Source organism: Phoca vitulina, unplaced genomic scaffold (genome assembly GCF_004348235.1).
Source record: "Phoca vitulina isolate PV1807 unplaced genomic scaffold, GSC_HSeal_1.0 scaffold2, whole genome shotgun sequence".
Taxonomy (NCBI): Eukaryota; Metazoa; Chordata; class Mammalia; order Carnivora; family Phocidae; genus Phoca; species Phoca vitulina.
In genome coordinates this window covers 68177090-68196400 of record NW_022589705.1, presented here as the reverse complement: position 1 = coordinate 68196400, position 19311 = coordinate 68177090, and the positions used below count along the sequence as shown (strand labels likewise).

The window sequence follows — 19311 nt, the reverse complement described above, 5'->3', positions numbered from 1 at the left end:
TCTTAGCAACTTTCAAGTGTATAATACACCAACGAACTTCGTATACTCTGTTACAGTTAAATCCACTGGTTTATCTTGCATATTGAATAGATCTTTTACCTTTGCGTGATTTTTGTCGACATGCATTAGCCATTTGGAAGTTATTGGTTCATGGAGTTATGCAGCTCTTTCAAATGTTGACACATTTCATTACACAACATCAAAAAACCACTAATCATTAATGTCACTGCCAGTCTCATGAGAACAATCTTTTTTTATTGGGAAGCTCTCAAGCCCACAGGAACAGATGAAATGTCAACACAGTGAAAAAATAAACAACAGCCTAGTATTATTATGGACATAAGAATACTGGGGGACCTCATGAAAGGATCTCAGGGGCTCCTGGAGTTCATGGACCCCAGAGACCCCACACATGGCTGTCCTAAAGAAACTCTTGCACACGTGAACCAGGAAAGAATGTTCCTAGCAGCACTGTTTGTAAAAGCCACATTTTTATCAATGAGGGAATGGACGAAATCTTGGTATATTCATACAGTGTCTACCACACAGTAAGGAATGAATGTATCAGAGCTCTGTGAATCCATCTGGATGAATTTCAATATCTTAATCTGTACTCCAACAAAAAGCAGAGTGTGAACTGAGTCCTTCAGTGCAAGTGCTTACTTAAGAGGTGATCCCAGGAATCAGAAATGGTGAGTGAGAAGAAAAGGAAGAAAAAGCACTAAAATGTGCATTCTTGAACTACTGATGTCTGTGGGTTACTGAGCTCATTCCCTCTGGGAACTCTCTGAGGTATTGTGTAGAGTACAGCTCAGAACTCTCCCTCCGAAGGTGTGAGGCTGGAGCATTTTCCACTGACGCCTGTCACTGCCCAGTTCGTCCCCTGGGCTATTCAGGTTCCTAAACTCCTGGGCTGCATACAGGTTGAACAGCCTGCCCAGCCTTCATAGATTCAGATAAGCAAAGAGACACTGTGGCTTTTGAGGTGGCTTGCTGGCAGCTTGCCTGTAAGTTTCAGCTACCCCAGAATCGGGCAAGGGTTGGGGGGATGCTGAGGGCATATGGTGTGGGCCACCACAGGTGTCTGCTAGACTCAGAAACTAAGGTTGAGTGAAAAAAAGGAAATCACAGAGAATTAGGTACAATGTGCTCCATTTGTATAAAGTTCAAAAATACATAATGCGTTGTTAAGGATACAATTATGGATATTATGAATATAGAGTTACGGATATTATGAAAGCAGAACAGGCAGGAAAGGGTTTATCACATGTTGGGAGACAGTAAGCAAGTCTGTTTGTCAGAAAGCACACGTCGGGGTGCAGCTGGAGATAAAGGTAGTGAGTTAAAGAAGTTAGCTAATTGGTGGGTGTCTTTGAAACCAAACTTCAATTTTACTCTAATATGGAAAGTAAAGGGGAGCAAGCTTGTCAGAAAGAGTGTGATAGGATCAAAACATATTGAAGGGAACCACTACGCAGCTAGCTTGGGAGGGACAGGGGGCTGAGAGGCAAAGGTCCCTTACACCGGGTAGCACTGGGGGGTTCCCTTGCTTTTAGGGAGACTCCTCTTTGCTCTCTTCCTTTATCAGGAGCAGACAGGCAGGGTGTGGCTTGTTGGTGTGTAGGAGACAGTTAGAGGGAAGTGTGTGGGACAGGGGGAGGCCCCGGCTTCGGGCTTCTTTGGGCTTCCAATAAAAAGGTGAACTCTTGCCAGGCTCATCTCCGTAGCCTTCCTGATTTTCCTGCCTGATGCCTCATCTCCCTGAATGGACGGAGGGAACGTTCCCAGCTTGGAGAGTCCAGCTCTGCTGGTGAGGGACAAAGGGCCCTCGATTCCAAAGGTGGTGAGTCCTTCTCCCCCTCTCTTCTCTTCATTCTTTTTAGTCCTTCAGCTTTCTCAAGATCCTCAAGTTCATTGGAGAAACGATCCCGTTTCTTGTCACTCACATTTTAGAGGACGAAATGGGGGAAGGGGCAATGAGCACAAAAGGATGAGTGACAAGGGGGCTGGATAGGTTTTGACGAAAGACTCTCATTGAAGTATTATTGTTATCATTATTAATTATTACACGTATCATCTATTTAGCCCTTATTATTAGCCAGGTCCTGTGCTGTGTGCATTTAGACGGATCATTTGTAGATTTTGAGGGTCTTCTTAGCCTGCTTGATGTTGTCAAGGGAACTTCCATTGTGTGTTAAAAGTTTTGAAATTAAACTCTTTAAAACCTAAAAGTAAATGAGTGCCTGGGGACAAAATGTTTCTAACATGTGTAGTAGAAAAAAATTGTTACTGTATGCGTAATTTTGCAAACCATTAAAGAGACAAATGCCCACATTAAAAAATGGACAAAGTATTTAGACAGGTAATTGACAAAGTCCAAATAACAAATAAGTAATCAAAAAAATATAAATTAAAATAAAACACCATTAATTCTTTTAAAAGAGATGCCATTTTGTTATCATTAAAATGACAAAGATTTTTTAAAAACATAAAACCCTGTGACAGCAAGGTTGTGAGAAATAAGCCATTTCCTAACTTTGATAAATTGATCTGACCTTTCTAGAAGGCAATTTGGCAGCGCACATTAAAAGTCTCTCTATTTTAAAGATGGGAAACTCAAAGCCTAAGAGTTTAAGGGGCTTGCTTAAAGTTACAGAGTCAATAGTTAGTTAGGGACTAAACCAAGATTAGGGCTAAGACTTCTAACTCTGGCCCTCAATGCATTACCAATTGTAGCAATGCCTATAATATCAATGTGTCAGAAAACCTAAATATCCTACAGTATAGAATTATTTTAAAAATTCTCTGATATCCATGATGGAACACTTAAGTCATTAAAAGAATATTTTTTTTTTAAGATTTTATTTATTTATTTGACAGAGAGAGACACAGCGAGAGAGGGAACACAAGCAGGGGGAGTGGGAGAGGGAGAAGCAGGCTTCCTGCTGAGCAGGGAGCCCGATGCGGGGCTTGATCCCAGGACCCTGGGATCATGACCTGAGCCGAAGGCAGACGCTTAACGACTGAGCCACCCAGGCGCCCCTAAAAGAATATTTGATGGTGTGGGAAAATGTACATAATGTGGTGCTTAGGGAAGTTGTCAGATATCAACAGTACATACAGTGTGGTCCAATTTTTAAAAAAAGTTATACACATGCACCAAAAAAATATTTGAAGAAACATGTCTCCGGGTGGAGGGATTACAAATGATTTAAACATTTTTAGCCATTTTTGGGGGTAATTTCCAGATTTTCTACAATAAGTAGGATAGAGAAAGCAATGCATTTTGTTTAATAAAAACTTTCTTAAAAAATATTTTATTTATTTATTTGAGAGAGAGAGAGAGAGAGCACAAGCAGGGGGAGGGGCAGGCAGAGGCAGAGAGAGAAGCAGACTCCCCACTGAGCAGGGAGCCCTGTGTGGGGTTCGATCCCAGGACCCCAGAATCATGACCTGAGCTGAAGCCAGATGCTTAACAGCATGAGCCACCCGGGCTCCCCCCGCCAAACTTTTTTTAAATGGCTGAAATGCTCTTTTTAGATGAGATTATGAATGAAATTCACATCTTTAATAAAAAAGCTAAAATCTTACATCACACTAGTCACACTCTACCCAACAACAGAATACACATTTTTAAAAAAGACATGTGAAACATTTACCAAGATAGACCATATGCTCGCACATGAAACAAGTCAGTAAGTTTAAAAGGATTCAAATCATACAATGTATGTTTTTTGCCCATGATGGAATTAAATTCGAAATTAATAACAGAGGGGCACCTGGATGGCTCAGCTGATTAAGCGCCCAACTCTTGGTTTCAACTCAGGTCATGATCTCATGGGTTGTGGGATTGAGCCCCGGGTCTGGCTCCGTGCTCAGCGGGAAGTCTGCTTGAAGATTCTCTCCCCCACCCCTGCCCCCGCTCACCTTTCTTGGCATGTGTGTGCTCTCTCTCTCTCAAATAAATAATCCCTAAGAACAAGAAATTAATAATAGAAAGGCATCTTGAAAGTTCCCAAATATTTAGAAACTAGATAACACACTTCTGAATAACCCATAGGTCAAAGAAGAAATCAAAAGGGAAATTAGAAAGTATTTTGAACATAATGAAAATAAAACCCACCATATATCAAAATTTGTGGGATGTCACTAAAGCAAGAGCTAGGGAGAAATTTATAGTACTACATGACTATATTAGAAAAGATCTCAAATCAATGACCTAAGCGACAAGAAAAAGATAAACCCAAAGGAAGCAGAACAAAGGAAGTAATAACAATCTGAGCAGAAACTGATATAGTAGAAACCAGAAAAACATTAGAGAAAATCAATGAAATCAAGAGCTGGTTCTTTGAGAAGATCAATAAAAATGATAAAGCTCTAGCCAGACTAATCAAGAAAAAAGAGACACAAATGACCAATGTCAGGAATGAGAGGTGACATCACTACATTAATTAATTAATGAAGCAAAATTTTTTTTTAAGATTTTATTTATTTATTTGACAGAGAGAGAGCAAGAGAGGGAACACAAGCAGGGGGAGTGGGAGAGGGAGAAGCAGGCTTCCCGCTGAGCAGGGAGCCCGATGCGGGGCTCGATCCCAGGACCCTGGGATCATGACCTGAGCCGAAGGCAGACGCTTAACGACTGAGCCACCCAGGTGCCCCATATGAAGCAAATTCTTGAAAGACCCAAACTACCAAACTCTCTCAAGAAGGAGTGGATAATCTGAGTTACCCTATGTTTATTTTAAAGACATTGAATGTGTAGTTACAAACCTTCTCATAAAAAAAACTCCAGGCTCAGATGGCTTCAGGGGTGATTTCCATCAAACATTTGAGAAAGAAATAATATCAGTGCTGCATAAACTCTTAGAAAATTGAAGAGGAGAGAATACTTCTCATCTTATTCTATGTCAACAGCATTACTCTTAATTACCAAAATCAGAAAAAGGTATTACAAGAGAAATACTGACCTTATCTTTCATGGACATAGAGGCAAAAATTCTTAGCATTTTAAAAAATTTTATCCAAAGATATAGAAAAAGGATACTACATCATGATTGACTGGGGTTTATCCCCAGAATATAAGGTTGGTTAATATTTAAAAAATCAACCAATGTATTTACTGTATGAAACAAACTAAAAATTAAAAGTTATCTGATCATCACAATAGATACAAAAATGTCATTTGACAAAATTTAACATCCATTCCTGATAAAAACTCTCAGTAAACTAGGAGTGGAAGGGAATTTGCTTGACTTGATACAGGGCATCTATGAAAAGCTTATATTACACCCAATGGTGAAGAAGGAATGTTTTCTGCTAGTATCAGGAACAAGGCAAGGAACCATGCAATAAGGCAAGATAAGGAAATAAAAGACCTCCAGATTACGGAGGAAGAAGTAAGACTTTCTTTATTCACAGAGGATGTGATCACCTATGTAGAAAATCCTATGGAAGCTACAGAAAAACTCCTAGAACTAACAAGTGAATTTAGCAAGATCATGGATATAAAACCAATACACAAAAATCAACCATGTTTTTATATGCTAGTAATGAAAAATCAGAAATTAAAATTAATAACAATACAATTTACAATAGCATCAAATATTAAATATTTAGGAATGAAGCTGACAAAAGATATGTAAGATTTATACACTGAGAATTATAAAATACTGCTGAGAGAAATGAAAGAAGACGTGAATAAGTGGGGAGATAAACCATATTCATTGGCCAAAACACTCTATGTTGTTAAGATATCAATGGTCCTTAAATTGTGTATGTATATTGAACTTGAGGAAGTGAAATCATATTTTACATTTATTACGAGGACTTTCTTCATAAAGGAATTCCATGATAATCACTCTGAAAAGTGAGGAAGTCTCTTGCCCATTTTGTATCTCATGCTACAGGTGTATGCCTTCATTCATTCTTTCAACTATTTATCCATGTTTTACATTCTACTTACTTCCAGAAAGGATCCTGTCAGTTTGCTTGCATAATACCCTGGTGTGTGCATGATTGCCTTTCTTATTCCAAGTGTAAAATGAGGAAAGTAATTTCTACTTTTCAGGGTTATTGCCAATACCAAAGACAATATATGTAGAGTACCTATAGGTATAGGAAATGGGAGCTACTGTTAATATAGAACAATATTAGCAATTCAAAAACATATTTATGATTTAGTGTTAATTCAATCCTACACTAATATAATGTTGATTATTATAATATCGATATATGTTAACTGAGAACTTGTTAATTTTCCATTCCAAGCTCTGAGAATAGGGCCGGCTGAGCAGCTACGGCTGCAGCTTCTGGCTGTGGACCCCGGGGGGTGGGGGGGGGCACTTCCAGCTGGGCTTCTTTGCCTTCCTGGGCTGTCTGTGCCTTTGCTCAAAGTTTACTCTGTTTCTCCTCCTTCTCCTTGCTTCCTGGTCATCTTCCTCCTCTGTCTTTTAATATTCACTGTGTTTGTTTTCTGATCATCAAAGTTATAGGTATTGAAGGTAGAAAATTTGGAAAATATAGAGGAAATAAGGTCACCTTTAATCCTCACTGCCACCCCCCAGAAGTAGTCATTTTTTAGTATCTACATTCTTGCCTTTTTTTCCTAAGCACCTTCTCCCTAAATGGTATCATACTATGCGTATTGCATTTAAAGTTATTGGTTTGGATTATAGTAAAAATTTCCCGGTGCTATTAAAGATTGTTCTATGGCGTGATTATGAGATGCTGCATAGTATTTCATTGCAAGAATGTATCATAAATAGGTCACTATTCATTTTAAAGGACTTTTGGGTTTCTTTCAGTTTTTCCTTTTCAAAAATAACTTTGTGATGAGCATCCTCACCAGTAAATCCTTATGCACATCCTTACTGATTCCTATAGGATTCTTTTCTGGAAGTGAAATTACTGGGTTAAAATTTTGCATATGTACACATCGTTTGATACTTATGGCTAAATTATCCTTGTGACAGTTGTTTTGCAATGAACAAGAGAGTTGGTTTGCCCACATGTGTGATAATTCTGGGGATTTTAAAAAAAATATTAGATAATTTAAAGGAAGACAAAACATATCTAACTGTGGTCTTAATTTGCATTTCTCTTTTTGACTAGAGTGTGAATGTCCTACTTCTGATGTCATCCTCCCTGGGGTTAGTCTGCTCCCACAGCTGCTTTCTGTTCATCAGTAACTTGGTAATGTGCTTCAGGGAGACTCCCCTCCTCAAGCCACCTCAGCTGCCCTCTTACAGAGTGAACAGTATGCTGGAAGGACTTCATTTGCTTTTTTATTTTTAGAATCTGGTGCAAATGATTTCACATGTATTTTCTGTGAATCCTTACTATAGCCTTAGCTATGAGATAGGTACTATTAATAGCTTCCTTTCATGTGTAAATTGAGAGGAGACTTGGAAAAACTAACTAACTAACCTGTCTAAGGTCACACAGCCAGGTAATGGCAGAGCCAGGGCTGGAACCCAAGCTGACTCTAGAGCCCATCCTCTTACTCACTTAATAATCTATCTGAATCCTGGAAGATGGGGCTGTGGGGGGTCTCCTCTTACTTGACTTCAAGCAGCCCTGGTTCAGCGTGGAGCTCTGTGTCACTCTGGGCATGTCTATCCAAGGGGTATTACAAAAGCACCTTCTATTTGAGGGTTTTAGGGATTGGGGTAACTCCCGGGGATCCCAGGCCCTGCTTATTTCCACCTTGGATGATAATTTTTTTTTTTAAAGATTTCAATTACTTATTTGAGAGAGAGACAGAGATTGAGACAGAGAGCACGAGTAGGGGAGGAGAGGGAGAAGCAGGCTCCTCACCGAGGAGGGAGCCTGATGTGGGGCTCGATCCCAGAACCCTGGGATCATGACCTGAGCCGAAGGCAGATGCTTAACCGACTCAGCCACCCAGATGCCCCACCTTGGATGATAATTGATAAGGCAGAGAGATTTTCTCCTTTACCTAACTTCTCTTGTTCAATTTTCGAGTAGCTGGTAACCTGTGGAAAAATGGGTGGGATAGAGGGAAAAAAAAGTCCTAACTGTAATCCTAATCACACTGTGTCCTGGTGCCATGTTGCCAGTTGCAACCCTAGGGGATTAGGGATGGAGGTTACATGCATCATGATTGAAAAACAAAAGCAAAACAAAAACAACCCTAAAGCAGTGTGCTGTTTGCCATGAAAGAAACAGAATTGGAAATTTGTTCAAAGCTTAAGTCCATTTTCAGTTTCCCAACCTCCCTTTGATGGCCCCACCCCTCCAAGTCCCGTTTTGCCTATTCCAAGACCTTCGGTGGCCTAGCCTGATGACTTCTACAAAAACCCTCCTCTTTGAAAAGGATTTGAAATCTTGGGGAGAATTCAAGAGACATTATCTCTTCCGGGAGTTTTTTGTTTATTTGTTTTTTTAGAGAGCGAGAGCACGACTGGGGCTGGGGGGACAGACAGAGGGAGAGGAAGAGGGAGACAGAGAATCTCAAGCAGGCTCCATGCCCAGTGAGGGGCCCAGGGAGGGGCTCGATCTCACAACCCTGAGATCATGACCTGAGCTGAAACCAAGAGTCTGATGCTTAACCGACTGTGCCACCCAGCTGCCCCACTTCCTCCAGTGTTTTTACATTTAAACTTCATCCCCAGTTGTGGCATGGAAGATTTGTTTCCTTTCTTTTTTTTTTTTTTAAGATTTTATTTATTTGACAAAGAGAGACACAGCGAGAGAGGGAACACAAGCAGGGGGAGCGGCAGGCAGAGGGAGAAGCAGGCTTCCCGCCGAGCAGGGAGCCCCATGCGGGACTCGATCCCAGGACCCTGGGATCATGACCTGAGCCGAAGGCGGATGCTTAACCTACTGAGCCATCCAGGTGTCCCGAAAGATTGTTTCCTACTAAAGGGATTTCTGGCCGTAGCAAGTAGGTGGGGAGAGAATTTTCTAGGAGGGAATCCTCTGGGGTGTGCTTGTGGTTCATGCACCCGGTGATTTAGTAAGACCGACTACAGCACATTTATTGAGCGCTTGTTCTGCGAGGCATTTGTGGCAAGAGCTTTCCATGCATTGTCTCCTGGAACCTGGGAAAAAGGTTGCACCTTTATAGATGAAGCACTGGAGGCCCACAGATATTAAGCAATGTTCCCAGGGCCACGGAGCTAGTACGTGAGTGGAGCCAAGACTTGAATCCACTGTGGGTGGAAGATGGGCTAGCAACAGGCCCTTTCCAAGTCTGGCTTGGGACACTAAATGCTAAAAGAAGCCAGTATTCTGGTGTGCACCTGTTTAGTACTGGGTGCAAGTTCTCGTTCTTCCAGACTCCTCCCTAAGCCTTCCAAATCACACTCAGTGCCTCACCCTCCGTGTCACCATGGTCCTCACTCATGGCATTTATAGACACCCCTGACAGCAGCCTCCACATTGAGAACTTCCCTCCTTCAATCCTCACAATAATCCTGCCAGGAGGCACAGTCATTATACTCATTTTAAAGACAGAGAAACAGAGTCTCAGTCACAAGGTTACCCAGAGAAGTTGTTATAAGTTGACACGGAGGTAAGTGGCAGAGCTGGGATTCCAGCCCCGGGCTGTGTGATTGCAGAGCGCTTGCTGAGCAGCCTGCATCCGCAGCCCACCTCCTTACATCGTCCCCACGCCCACATCACGCTCACCAGCCCTTTCTGGTGTCTCCTTGCCTCTGTCCTTGCATAGTTCGGACAGAGATGGCAAGTTCCTCTGGCTCCTGGCTCTCTGGCTGCCTCGTGGCACTCGTGTTCCTCCGGCTGCCGGTGCCCTTGTCAGGTAGGAGTTGGTGGACCTCTTTCCCTGCCTGGGAAGTCTGCTGGAGGAGTCCCAAGAACAAGGGGGCCTTATTTGTTCCCGCATTCTGTTCTCCACCCCCACCCCCAGTCCTTTCCAATGCCCTCCCCAGGCCCTGCCCTTCGCCAAGACATCCCTTTCATCCCCCGCCCAGCTCCTGTTCTCCTGTCCCTCCCAGACGCCCTTGTCCCTTTTCTGTCCACACCGCACAGGGGACGCCGACGACTACCACCTGGCCCCGCTAGGGGGCACAGCCCAGCTGCTCTGCCCGCTCGCCCTGTGGCCGGTCACAGTGCCCGCCGTGGTGACGTGGCTGCGGTCCCCGAGCCCGGACCGCTCCCAGGTCGTGCACGTGTTCCGGGACGGGAGAGACCGGGAGGAAGGCGTGATGCCAGAATACAAGGGGCGGACGGCGCTGCTGAGGGACCCCCGAGAGGGGAGCGTGTCCCTGGAGATCCGCCACGTCCGGCTGGAGGACCGAGGGCTGTACCAATGCGAGGTCCAGATCGGAAACCTGACTCGAAACGGCACTGTGACCCTGCAGGTGGCAGGTTAGTCATTCTCAAAGGGGGGACAGAGGTGGCCCCAAGACCTGAATCGTGGGATGCAGTTACCCTAGAGGCGGATTTGTGAAGGTGTGAGGATGAAGCCAGAGACTCTCTCACCAGGTTGGGAGGAGCATGGGGGTGGGGAGAAGGCAGGCACGCAAGTGCCATGAACAGACCTGCCACCCCGGGGAGGCTGCGGGAAGGGGACAGGGCTCTGGCGGGGACCGCGCCCCCACTGCCAGGCGTCTCTGCTCCCTGTCCCGCTCCAGTTCTAGGCTCCGACCCTTACATCCACGTGAAGGGCTACGACGCTGGATGGATCCAGCTGGTGTGCAGGTCGGTGGGATGGTTTCCACAGCCTTTGGCCGAGTGGAGAGACCCTCAAGGCAGGGTGCTTCGACCCCTGTCGGATGCCCATGTCCTGGAAGCTGGGCTCTTCCGGATAGCGGTGTCCAGCAGAGTCAGGGACAGCACGCTGGGGAATGTGTCCTGCACCGTCCACAATTTGGCCCTTGGCCAAGAGAAGACCACAGCCATGCTCATAGCAGGTAAAAGCCAGGGCAGTAAACGGGCTTGAAGCCCCTGGCAAAAACTTGTACCTTAATGGAAACTTTATAAAGAATTTTCATATTTTTTAAATTCTAAAAATAACACATGTTTGTGGTAGAAAACTTGAAAAAAAGGATGAACATTTTAAAGAAACCAAAAATGGCCTATTATGTCATAAATTAGAACTGCTGCTAACCTTTTGGGGCATCTCTTTCAAGACATTCTAGTATGTCTGTATCTCTGAGTGTGCATGTGTTTGCATATATGTATTCTGCTGGGTCTTTTTCCCTTCAGTTACAACGTCATGGGCATTTTCTGCCCATGCCCTTAAGTAGTTTTCTGCAACATGATTTTTAAGGGCTACACAGTACTTCGTTGTGTGGTTATAGCATAATAAAATTAATCAAAGCCCTATTTCTGGACATCTGGACGGTTTCCCATTTTTCCTCCTATTATGACAAATGGTGCAGTGAACATCTTTGCACATATTTTGGGAAGTGATACTGATTATTTTCTTAGAATGCATTTCTGGAATTAGAATTAAGAGGTTCAAGGGGTATGAATCTTTTAAAGACCCTTGAAACACGGAGCCATGGGGCAGAGCAGAGTGGTTTTGGAGCCAAGAAAGACAGACTGTGGCCTGGGGTCCCAGATGAGACAGGGTCATGACTTCTGTGAATCCCTTCTTTTTTCTCTCTCTGTCCCCCTCCCTTCCCTTACTACAGCCACTGCCCTCTCACTAAGTGCTAAGTGCTTTACTTGCTCGACCTCTTTAAATCTCCCAACAACCCAGCGGGACAGGGATTATATCACCTCTATTTTATAGATGGTCAACCAGGCTTGGGGAGGCTCAGTCTCTTGCCCAGGGTCACACACTGTTGAGTGAAGTCTCGCATCCAGCTGAGCCTCTTCCCACTGGTCACAGAGCTTCTTCTGCTCTTTTTTTTTTTTTTTTTTCTTCTTTCCTTTCTCCTTCCTTCTTGCTCAGGCTTTAGGTCCGCTGCTGTAGCACCACAGAAATTGTTCTGCTGCTGCTGGTAGGGCTCAGGGCCGAGATGTCACTCACTGACTTGTTTCACAGCAGGGTGAGGACTTGATGGGGAGACAGGTGGGTGCTCACGAGAAGACAAGAGATGATCGCTGAGGAAGCCCCTCCTATCCTCCAAAGTCCCCAGATAATGGCTCCATATAGGGCAGGACAGGGTTGTGGTTCAAAGGTGGAGTTTAACCCGTTGTCTTCAGGCAGGACCACCAAAATCACTCCTAAGAAATGAACATCTCACTTTAAAGTCATCCCTGGGTCATCCAGGGTTGGAGTTACTGAGAGAAGCAAAGACCCTCACCAGTCTTGTCTGGAGGTCTCTCCCTAGACCCGATAGAGACGATTGGGATGTGCTTGAGCCATCTGCCATCTAAAACAGGGTCCTTGGCATGGGAGAAGCTATCGAATGTCTCTTTGAGGGTGGCCATTGGTGGTTTCTGTTTTAGCCCCATCTCCAGGGAGGATCTCCTCCTCAGCAGTGGCTCTTGCTGTGATCCTGCCTGTCCTGGGGATTATCATCATGGTGGGCATATACCTCATCTGGAAGCAAAGAAGATCAAAAGGTAACTAAGTGGTAAGGGAGCCCCAGCTGGCCAGAAGTGGGACAGGCTTCTCTAGGAAATGGCCGGGGGAAGTAGACGTGGACATGAATTATCCATAGGTTGGAGACCCTGCAAAATGGCTGAGAGAACTGGTAGAGCCATGCTTGGGGACTCCCAATGCAGAGAGGGTCAGAGAAACTGCAGAAAACCCCTGGGCAGAGCTGTGAATCCTTCTCTTTTGATAAATTAAAAAAATAACTGATCATGCCAGCCTTCTAGTTAATTAAGAAACTCAATTCTATCCATGAGATGAAACCCCATGAATACGGTTGAATTTCACAGGATCACAGGGTTGCAAATGACCCTGAAAGTCACAGAATCCAATACTCCTTCCCCTATCTGATGGTTTGAAGACCCTCTAATCCTTTCAAACAGTTGCACACCCACAGTGACAAGGAGCAAAGTCCTATTCGGGCAGCTTGGGCCATCTTTGGACAAACCTGCCTATTAGGAAAAGCCCTTCCTTCAACTGAGCTGCCATATCTCTCTCTGTCTTCTAGAGAAGCTTCTCTACGAACAGGTGATGGAGGTAGGTAAGTGTCCTGAGCTGGGTGGGGATGTTACTGTGTTTTGTTCGTTTTGTGCTCCCAGGGCCCACTAATCTAAATTGTATACCTGAAAATCCCACTATCTGCTGTCCTTGCTGACAGGGGTGGTGGGGCATCTATACCTGTCTTTTCCAGTTTTTGCAGACTCTTGTCAGAGCTTGCCTTCCAGTATGTTAGGTGATTTTTGTACGTGAACTCAGTGCTTGATCCTATTCTGCGGGAGTCGTGTAGATCTAACATGGGGGGGGAGCTTTTATTTATTCAACAAACAATTGGTAATTGTCTACTAAGTGCCCCAGATTATACTAGACGCTGGGGTCACAATGGCGAGTAAAAGTAGACACAGTCTGTGCCTTCTTGGAGCTTTCAGTCCAGTCAGGGAAGCATACCTAAGTGAAGTAATTACACAAATAAATGTGCACAAACGCCACGAGAGGAAGTTCTAAGGGCCGTAAAGACCAGAACCAGGAGGAACCAACCGACCAAACTTGAGGGACAGGAGCGGAGCCCCACAAGAAGTGATGTTTGATCTGGAAGACAGGCAGGCTTGGAGGAAGAGGGAACAGAAAACCTTCCACAGCAGAAAGAACAATATGCGAAAGACACACAGTGCAGAAGTGAGGGGAAAGGTGACAGGGGATGAGGTTGTGGACTTAGCAGGGGTCAGGCCAGGGGAGGCCTTGTAGATCAAGATCATGTGAAGGGTTTCAGTTTTTCTTCTCGGAGAAGTGGTAAAGCAGTGAACAGGGCAATCCTGACCAGAATTGTGCTTCGAGAAGCTCTCTCTGGCTGCGGTGTTGAGACGGGACCAGAGGGAAGAAGACAGGATGTGGGGGGCACCATTTCTGTCATCCAGATGAGAGATGGTGAGGGTCTGGGTCAGGGAGGTGGAGATAGGGAGGTTTAAGAGCGGGTTAACTCAATAGGAGTTGGGGACCCTCAAAGTAATGGCACAGAATCTCATTTACTTTTCTTCCTCTAGAAAATCTTCTCTCAGACCACGCAAAAGAAAAAGGTAATTATATGTATAGAATAAAGAGTAGGGAACAAATAACAAAGAACATATTCTTTCTACTTCTACATGAATGCCGACAGACTATCATATATACATTACACACACAAACATGCACACGCACAAGCACACACACACACATACATCTTCCACTAATATTATTGGAATTTACTTTCCCGTATCAAGGGGCTATAGGGCGGCCATGGTGAGGGGATGCCCTTGGTCAACATTCATAGGTCTGGATTGTCCTGAGCTCCTTTCATCAGCCTTTCCACCAATCACTTAAAAAGAAGGTCTACTTACTATTTAAGAAGGTATTATTATGGTCATATGGGGTATATGAGCATCTCAAAAATCCATACAACTTTTGCATTGAGAGAGGCAGTGTGTTATGATGGGAGGATCACAGACTCCACAGAAAGTGACTGGATCAGTGACACCTGGCTCAGATCATCCGTCTGCCACTTACTGGTCTTGGACAAGGCACTTTACTGCTCTGAGCTTTGGTTTCCCCATCTGTAAAATGGGGACAGTAAGTCCCTTCACCTGATTGTTTTCAGGATTACAATAGACAACTTAAAAAGTTCTTATTACAAAGCCTGGTACCCCTTTCCCTCCCCATTTTTCATCTTCATTAATTATTTGCCCTGGGCCACTGTGAGTAAAAGTTAGACACACCCAGGGTACCAAAAAATGGGAGCTCTGCCCTTGGAAGGTCTTGCTGGGAAGACAAGTCCCTGGCTCAAAAATGGCTCCATCTGCACTGATTTCCGCATCTCCTCTCCTCCAAGGTGGTGAAAGTGTGGGCACGCACACCTCAGGGACACTATGGCTATTCTGTCCAAGGGCAGAAGGCATAGTGTGGTGTAGCGGGGCCGTCCTCTGACTGGGAGGCAGACAGACATAGGCTGGAATCCAGCCTCCCTGGCCACTTGTTAGCTGGATGACCTGGGCAAATCTCCATGTCCCTCTGAGCCTCAGCCCGCCACTCTAGAAAATGAGGATACTAATTATAGGCACCTCACATTGTTGAGGGGATTCAGTGCCCACCTCATTATAAGAACAGGACACAACAAATGGAGGCTATTAATAACAGGAATCATAAAAATGATAAGTTCCTTAAGGGCCATATCATATTCGGTTTCACTGCCCGAGCGTGCAATGCCTAACACATGCCCAGCCCTTAGCACACGGCATGGCTGCGGACTCAGATGTATAACTTTAATTCTCTGGCAGAGCCAGCACTAGGAGAAAATGTGGGCTGATGGCCTTTCCGGAAAAGCCACAAGTACAGCACTCCCCGGAAGTCTACAGCTTATGTCCCCAAACCTGGGATCTCCAAATGTATCAGTCGGTCTGCAGGACTTCAGGGGAGTCACTGTCGAGAATAATAGAGCCATATCCACGAGCTGATGCTAGGCCTTCAGCTAGTCTTACAGCATAGCTATTACCAACAGTAGGTTATTAAAGGGCAGCAAGACACACATGCATGAGCACACAGAAACACACAGAAACACTCAAGGGGACCACAGAAAAGGAGCCAGACAGAAAGGGAGGGCCGAGAAAGGAGAACCCAAAGTTCTGGGCAACGCGGGTCATTGGGAAAGTGGCACCAGCACCACCAAGTTCTCCAGTCCAAACTTTGAGAGATGTGACTGGTTTCGGTGTCCACAGGCTGGTCATTGCCCTTTCCACCAGGGGGGATGGAGTGATGAGCCTTCCTGTGTCCCATCTATTCACTCGTGCCTTTTTCTGTTTTTTAGGAAGGCTCCATAAAGCCCTCAGTAAGTTCCACGCCTCATCCGTGGCACAAACCTCCTTCTGCTGATGTCTTTGCTTTAGGATGAGTGTCTCGGTTTTACTTCTTGCAGCAGAAGAGGGCGGCAAGGGTACTTGAGGTCATGGGGGTTGGAGATGTATTGGCTCTCAAAGTTCTCTCTTCTCAGATATTCCTGTTCCTCTTTCCCATAGAACTGTTATCTGGAAAGGTCTGACCAGGAAGCCCTCACCTCCCATAGGTGAAGCCGCCTGGGAGACCCTTTATATTCCCTAGGCGTGACATTCCCTTAGGAGGGATCCAAAGCATATGGATCCTCATTAAAGTGAATATGTGGAGCAGTGTTTCTCCACAACTTCACGTATGAGAACCTCTTGATAACCAAAAAAATCTCCAGACACGGGACGACATGTCTATTTTATTTTACATTGAGAAAACATACCTAAGGAAATCACATGGAAATTGGGTGATTGTTTTAAATGAACTTATACTTTATTCTACTCCCACAACATCCTACAAATGTTTACATTGTCCTGACCTATATGCAGAAGATGTGTCATTGACTCGGTCTGCTGGGACATGCGGGTGGACACAGGAATTGGTTGACCCTCCGCCGTGTCGCCAGGGAGCCCTGGCCCATGGCTGGGAGCCACTGCTGTTACAAGCCCCATCATGGGGAAGCTCAGTGTATTGCTACTGAGGATCCGATGTGGGAATGTGGTTGGGATGGGACTGCAGCGCTCTGGGCATGTAGAAGCCCTTGTTTTGATTGGTCCAACTGTTTTTATTCTTTAGAGAAACTCCGGAGTGAACTGAGTAAGTGTCCCATGCTCTTTTAACTCCCGTACCACCTGATCTCCCATTGGGTCTGTATTTCCAGCAAGAGCTCACCCCCTTCTTTCTTCTTGTATAGAGTTGAAAAGAGCTGCGGCGAACTCAGGTGAGGTACACTTTTCCCACACTTGGCCCCCATGCCCCAGGAGTTCTCAGTTTTTCTATCTTTAATTCAAGCATCCTCTTTACGTCTTTTAGGCTGGAGGAGGGCGAGGCTGCACTTTGGTAAGTTACACCAGTCAGGTCATCCACATGTCAGAGCCCATAGCTCTGGTCCTGTGGAATGCAGACTGTCATTTAGAGCTTTTTAAAATCAAATCTGTTTATCTGCTTATCAAATTAAAAAAAAAACTTTGTGATTTTTGGGGTCACATTTAGATTTAGAAAGTCTCCCCTCTTATAGAACACTGATAAATATACATGTTGATCTTCTTATGGGTTCTCTATGATTTTTGAGATTTATCTTAAGTTTATTGGTTATTTGTACATCATCTTTGTGACTTGTCTGCTCCTGTCCTGTCCTGGCTACTTTTTGATTTGTAAGGATTCTTTCTATATAAAGTATACTAGTTCTTTTCATATTTTTCACAACTTATTTTTCCAAGTTTTTTCATTTTCATTTTACTTTCCTTATGGTATTTTTTTGGTGCATGAGTGTTTTGTTTTTATGTAGTCAAGTTTATTCGTCTTTTCCTGTGTAGTCTCTTCCATGCTTTCAAGTTTGGGAAGTCCTTCCTACTCCACAATTGGACCAATAGCCAGTGCTCCTATTTCTGTCTACACACCTGCCACATCCTTCTTCAAAAATCAGTTTTCTTTTGGGGGGGTGGTGACTGAGATTCTCAGAGAAGAGAATGGGTGAGACCCATGCTCCCACAGTGCAGACTACAAAAAGCTTTCGTAGTTTTATTCTAAAAGATTTGCACATCTCTTTTCATTTTATTCCTAAGTAGTGGGAGGGTTTTTTGCTGTTATTTTAATGAGACCTGTTATTTTCACTGCTTTGCTTATCAATTTTCTGGCTGCTCATCCCCCTTCTGTTCACATGGCTTCCTTCAGGCAGGTACAATAGAATTGATGAGTTGGCACTTGAGAGAACACCAGATCACCAACCAAGGTGCTCAGAAACCCTTCTGACACTCACGGTCTGGCTCACTCCCACCACCTGACTGAGTACAGATTTCACGGGTTCACTCTCCAAGAAGAGCCTATTTTCTGTACATGGGGAAGGGGGGAGACTCACTGTGACCCTTGTAATCCACAATTTTAAAGAAGAATCCTTCTCTCTATATTACCATTTAGAAATGATAATTATAAGCAATGATTTTAACTACCAAGCATCACATACTCACTGTGTGAACTAGGCACCATCTCCTATATTAGCTCATCAAATTTGTACAAATTTATACACATTTGTACAAATGGGAGCCCCTACTCCCATTTTACAGAGGAAGGAACTGAAGTTGGGAGATAAATAACAAGCCCAAGGTCACAAAACCAGCAAGTGGCAGAGCTGGGACTCACACATCCTAGCTGGCTACTGGGTCTAACATCAAAGCCTATGTTTATTATCATCCATTAGATTCCTTGGGACCATCGAAGACAAAGGCAGTGTTTCCTAAGGATTAAGGCAGCTTCACAGACAGATGAAATACATTTTCCTCTTTCAACTTAATACACTGCCAGCAGATCTAGGAGACTGGAAGACAGTTTTTCTTTGGCTCCTGAACACATAGGGGAGGGGGAACCATGAGATCAAATAGGCCAATGACAGTGGTCACAGACCTAGGGATTATCTTTCCCTCCAAAGCTACCCAAAGATCCCCTAAGACCTTGCCTTTCCCAGCCTCACCTGTCAGTGACTCTCTGCAGTGGCAGTGACCCTGGACCCGGACACAGCACATCCCAAACTCATCCTGTCTGAGGACCGGCGATGTGTGAAGCTTGGAGACAGAAGGCAGCCTGTGCCCGATGGCCCCCAGAGATTTGACTTTGTCGTCAGCGTCCTGGGCGCTGAGTACTTCGTGGTGGGCTGTCACTACTGGGAGGTGGACGTGGGAAACAAGACCAAATGGGCCCTGGGAGTGTGTAGTGAGTCCGTGAGCAGGAAGGGGAAGGTCACTGCCACGCCCGCCAATGGACACTGGCTTGTCCGCCAGAGTAGCGAGCAGGAGTATGAAGCTCTCACATCCCCACAGACCATCTTGCGCCTCAAGGAGCCCCCACGGTGCGTGGGGATTTTCCTGGACTATGAAGCAGGCATCGTTTCCTTCTACAACGTGACCAGCAGATCCCACATCTTTACTTTCACCCACACTTTCTCTGGCCCCCTTCGCCCTTTCTTTGAGCCTTGCCTTCATGATGGAGGGAAAAATACAGCACCTCTAATCATCTGCTCAGAACTCCAGAAATCAGAGCCACCAACTGGCCACAAGCCAGGAGAAAAAGGCCATGCGAATGGAGACGTGGCCATGAACGTGGACCCTTCCTTACTCCCTCCTCAGGCACCGGAGCCTTTGCCACCTGGGGATATGATCCTGCCCTGGCCCACTGACCTTGCCCCAGCCCTACAGGGGCTCAAGGTTCCTTCTTTTTAG

General features: G+C 44.9%; 1 protein-coding gene across 1 annotated transcript in view; it reads left to right on the top strand.

Moving 5' to 3' along the window:
- The window catches only part of ERMAP (erythroblast membrane associated protein (Scianna blood group)), a 25026-nt gene extending 5715 nt beyond the window's left edge, over positions 1–19311 (top strand). The window contains exons 2-11 of the mRNA XM_032414762.1: positions 9915–10353; positions 10620–10898; positions 12388–12504; positions 13044–13076; positions 14074–14106; positions 15867–15887; positions 16676–16696; positions 16794–16820; positions 16913–16939; positions 18587–19311. Of these exons, the coding sequence (XP_032270653.1) occupies positions 9915–10353; positions 10620–10898; positions 12388–12504; positions 13044–13076; positions 14074–14106; positions 15867–15887; positions 16676–16696; positions 16794–16820; positions 16913–16939; positions 18587–19311 (1722 nt within the window). The remainder of the gene's footprint in view (positions 1–9914; positions 10354–10619; positions 10899–12387; positions 12505–13043; positions 13077–14073; positions 14107–15866; positions 15888–16675; positions 16697–16793; positions 16821–16912; positions 16940–18586) is intronic.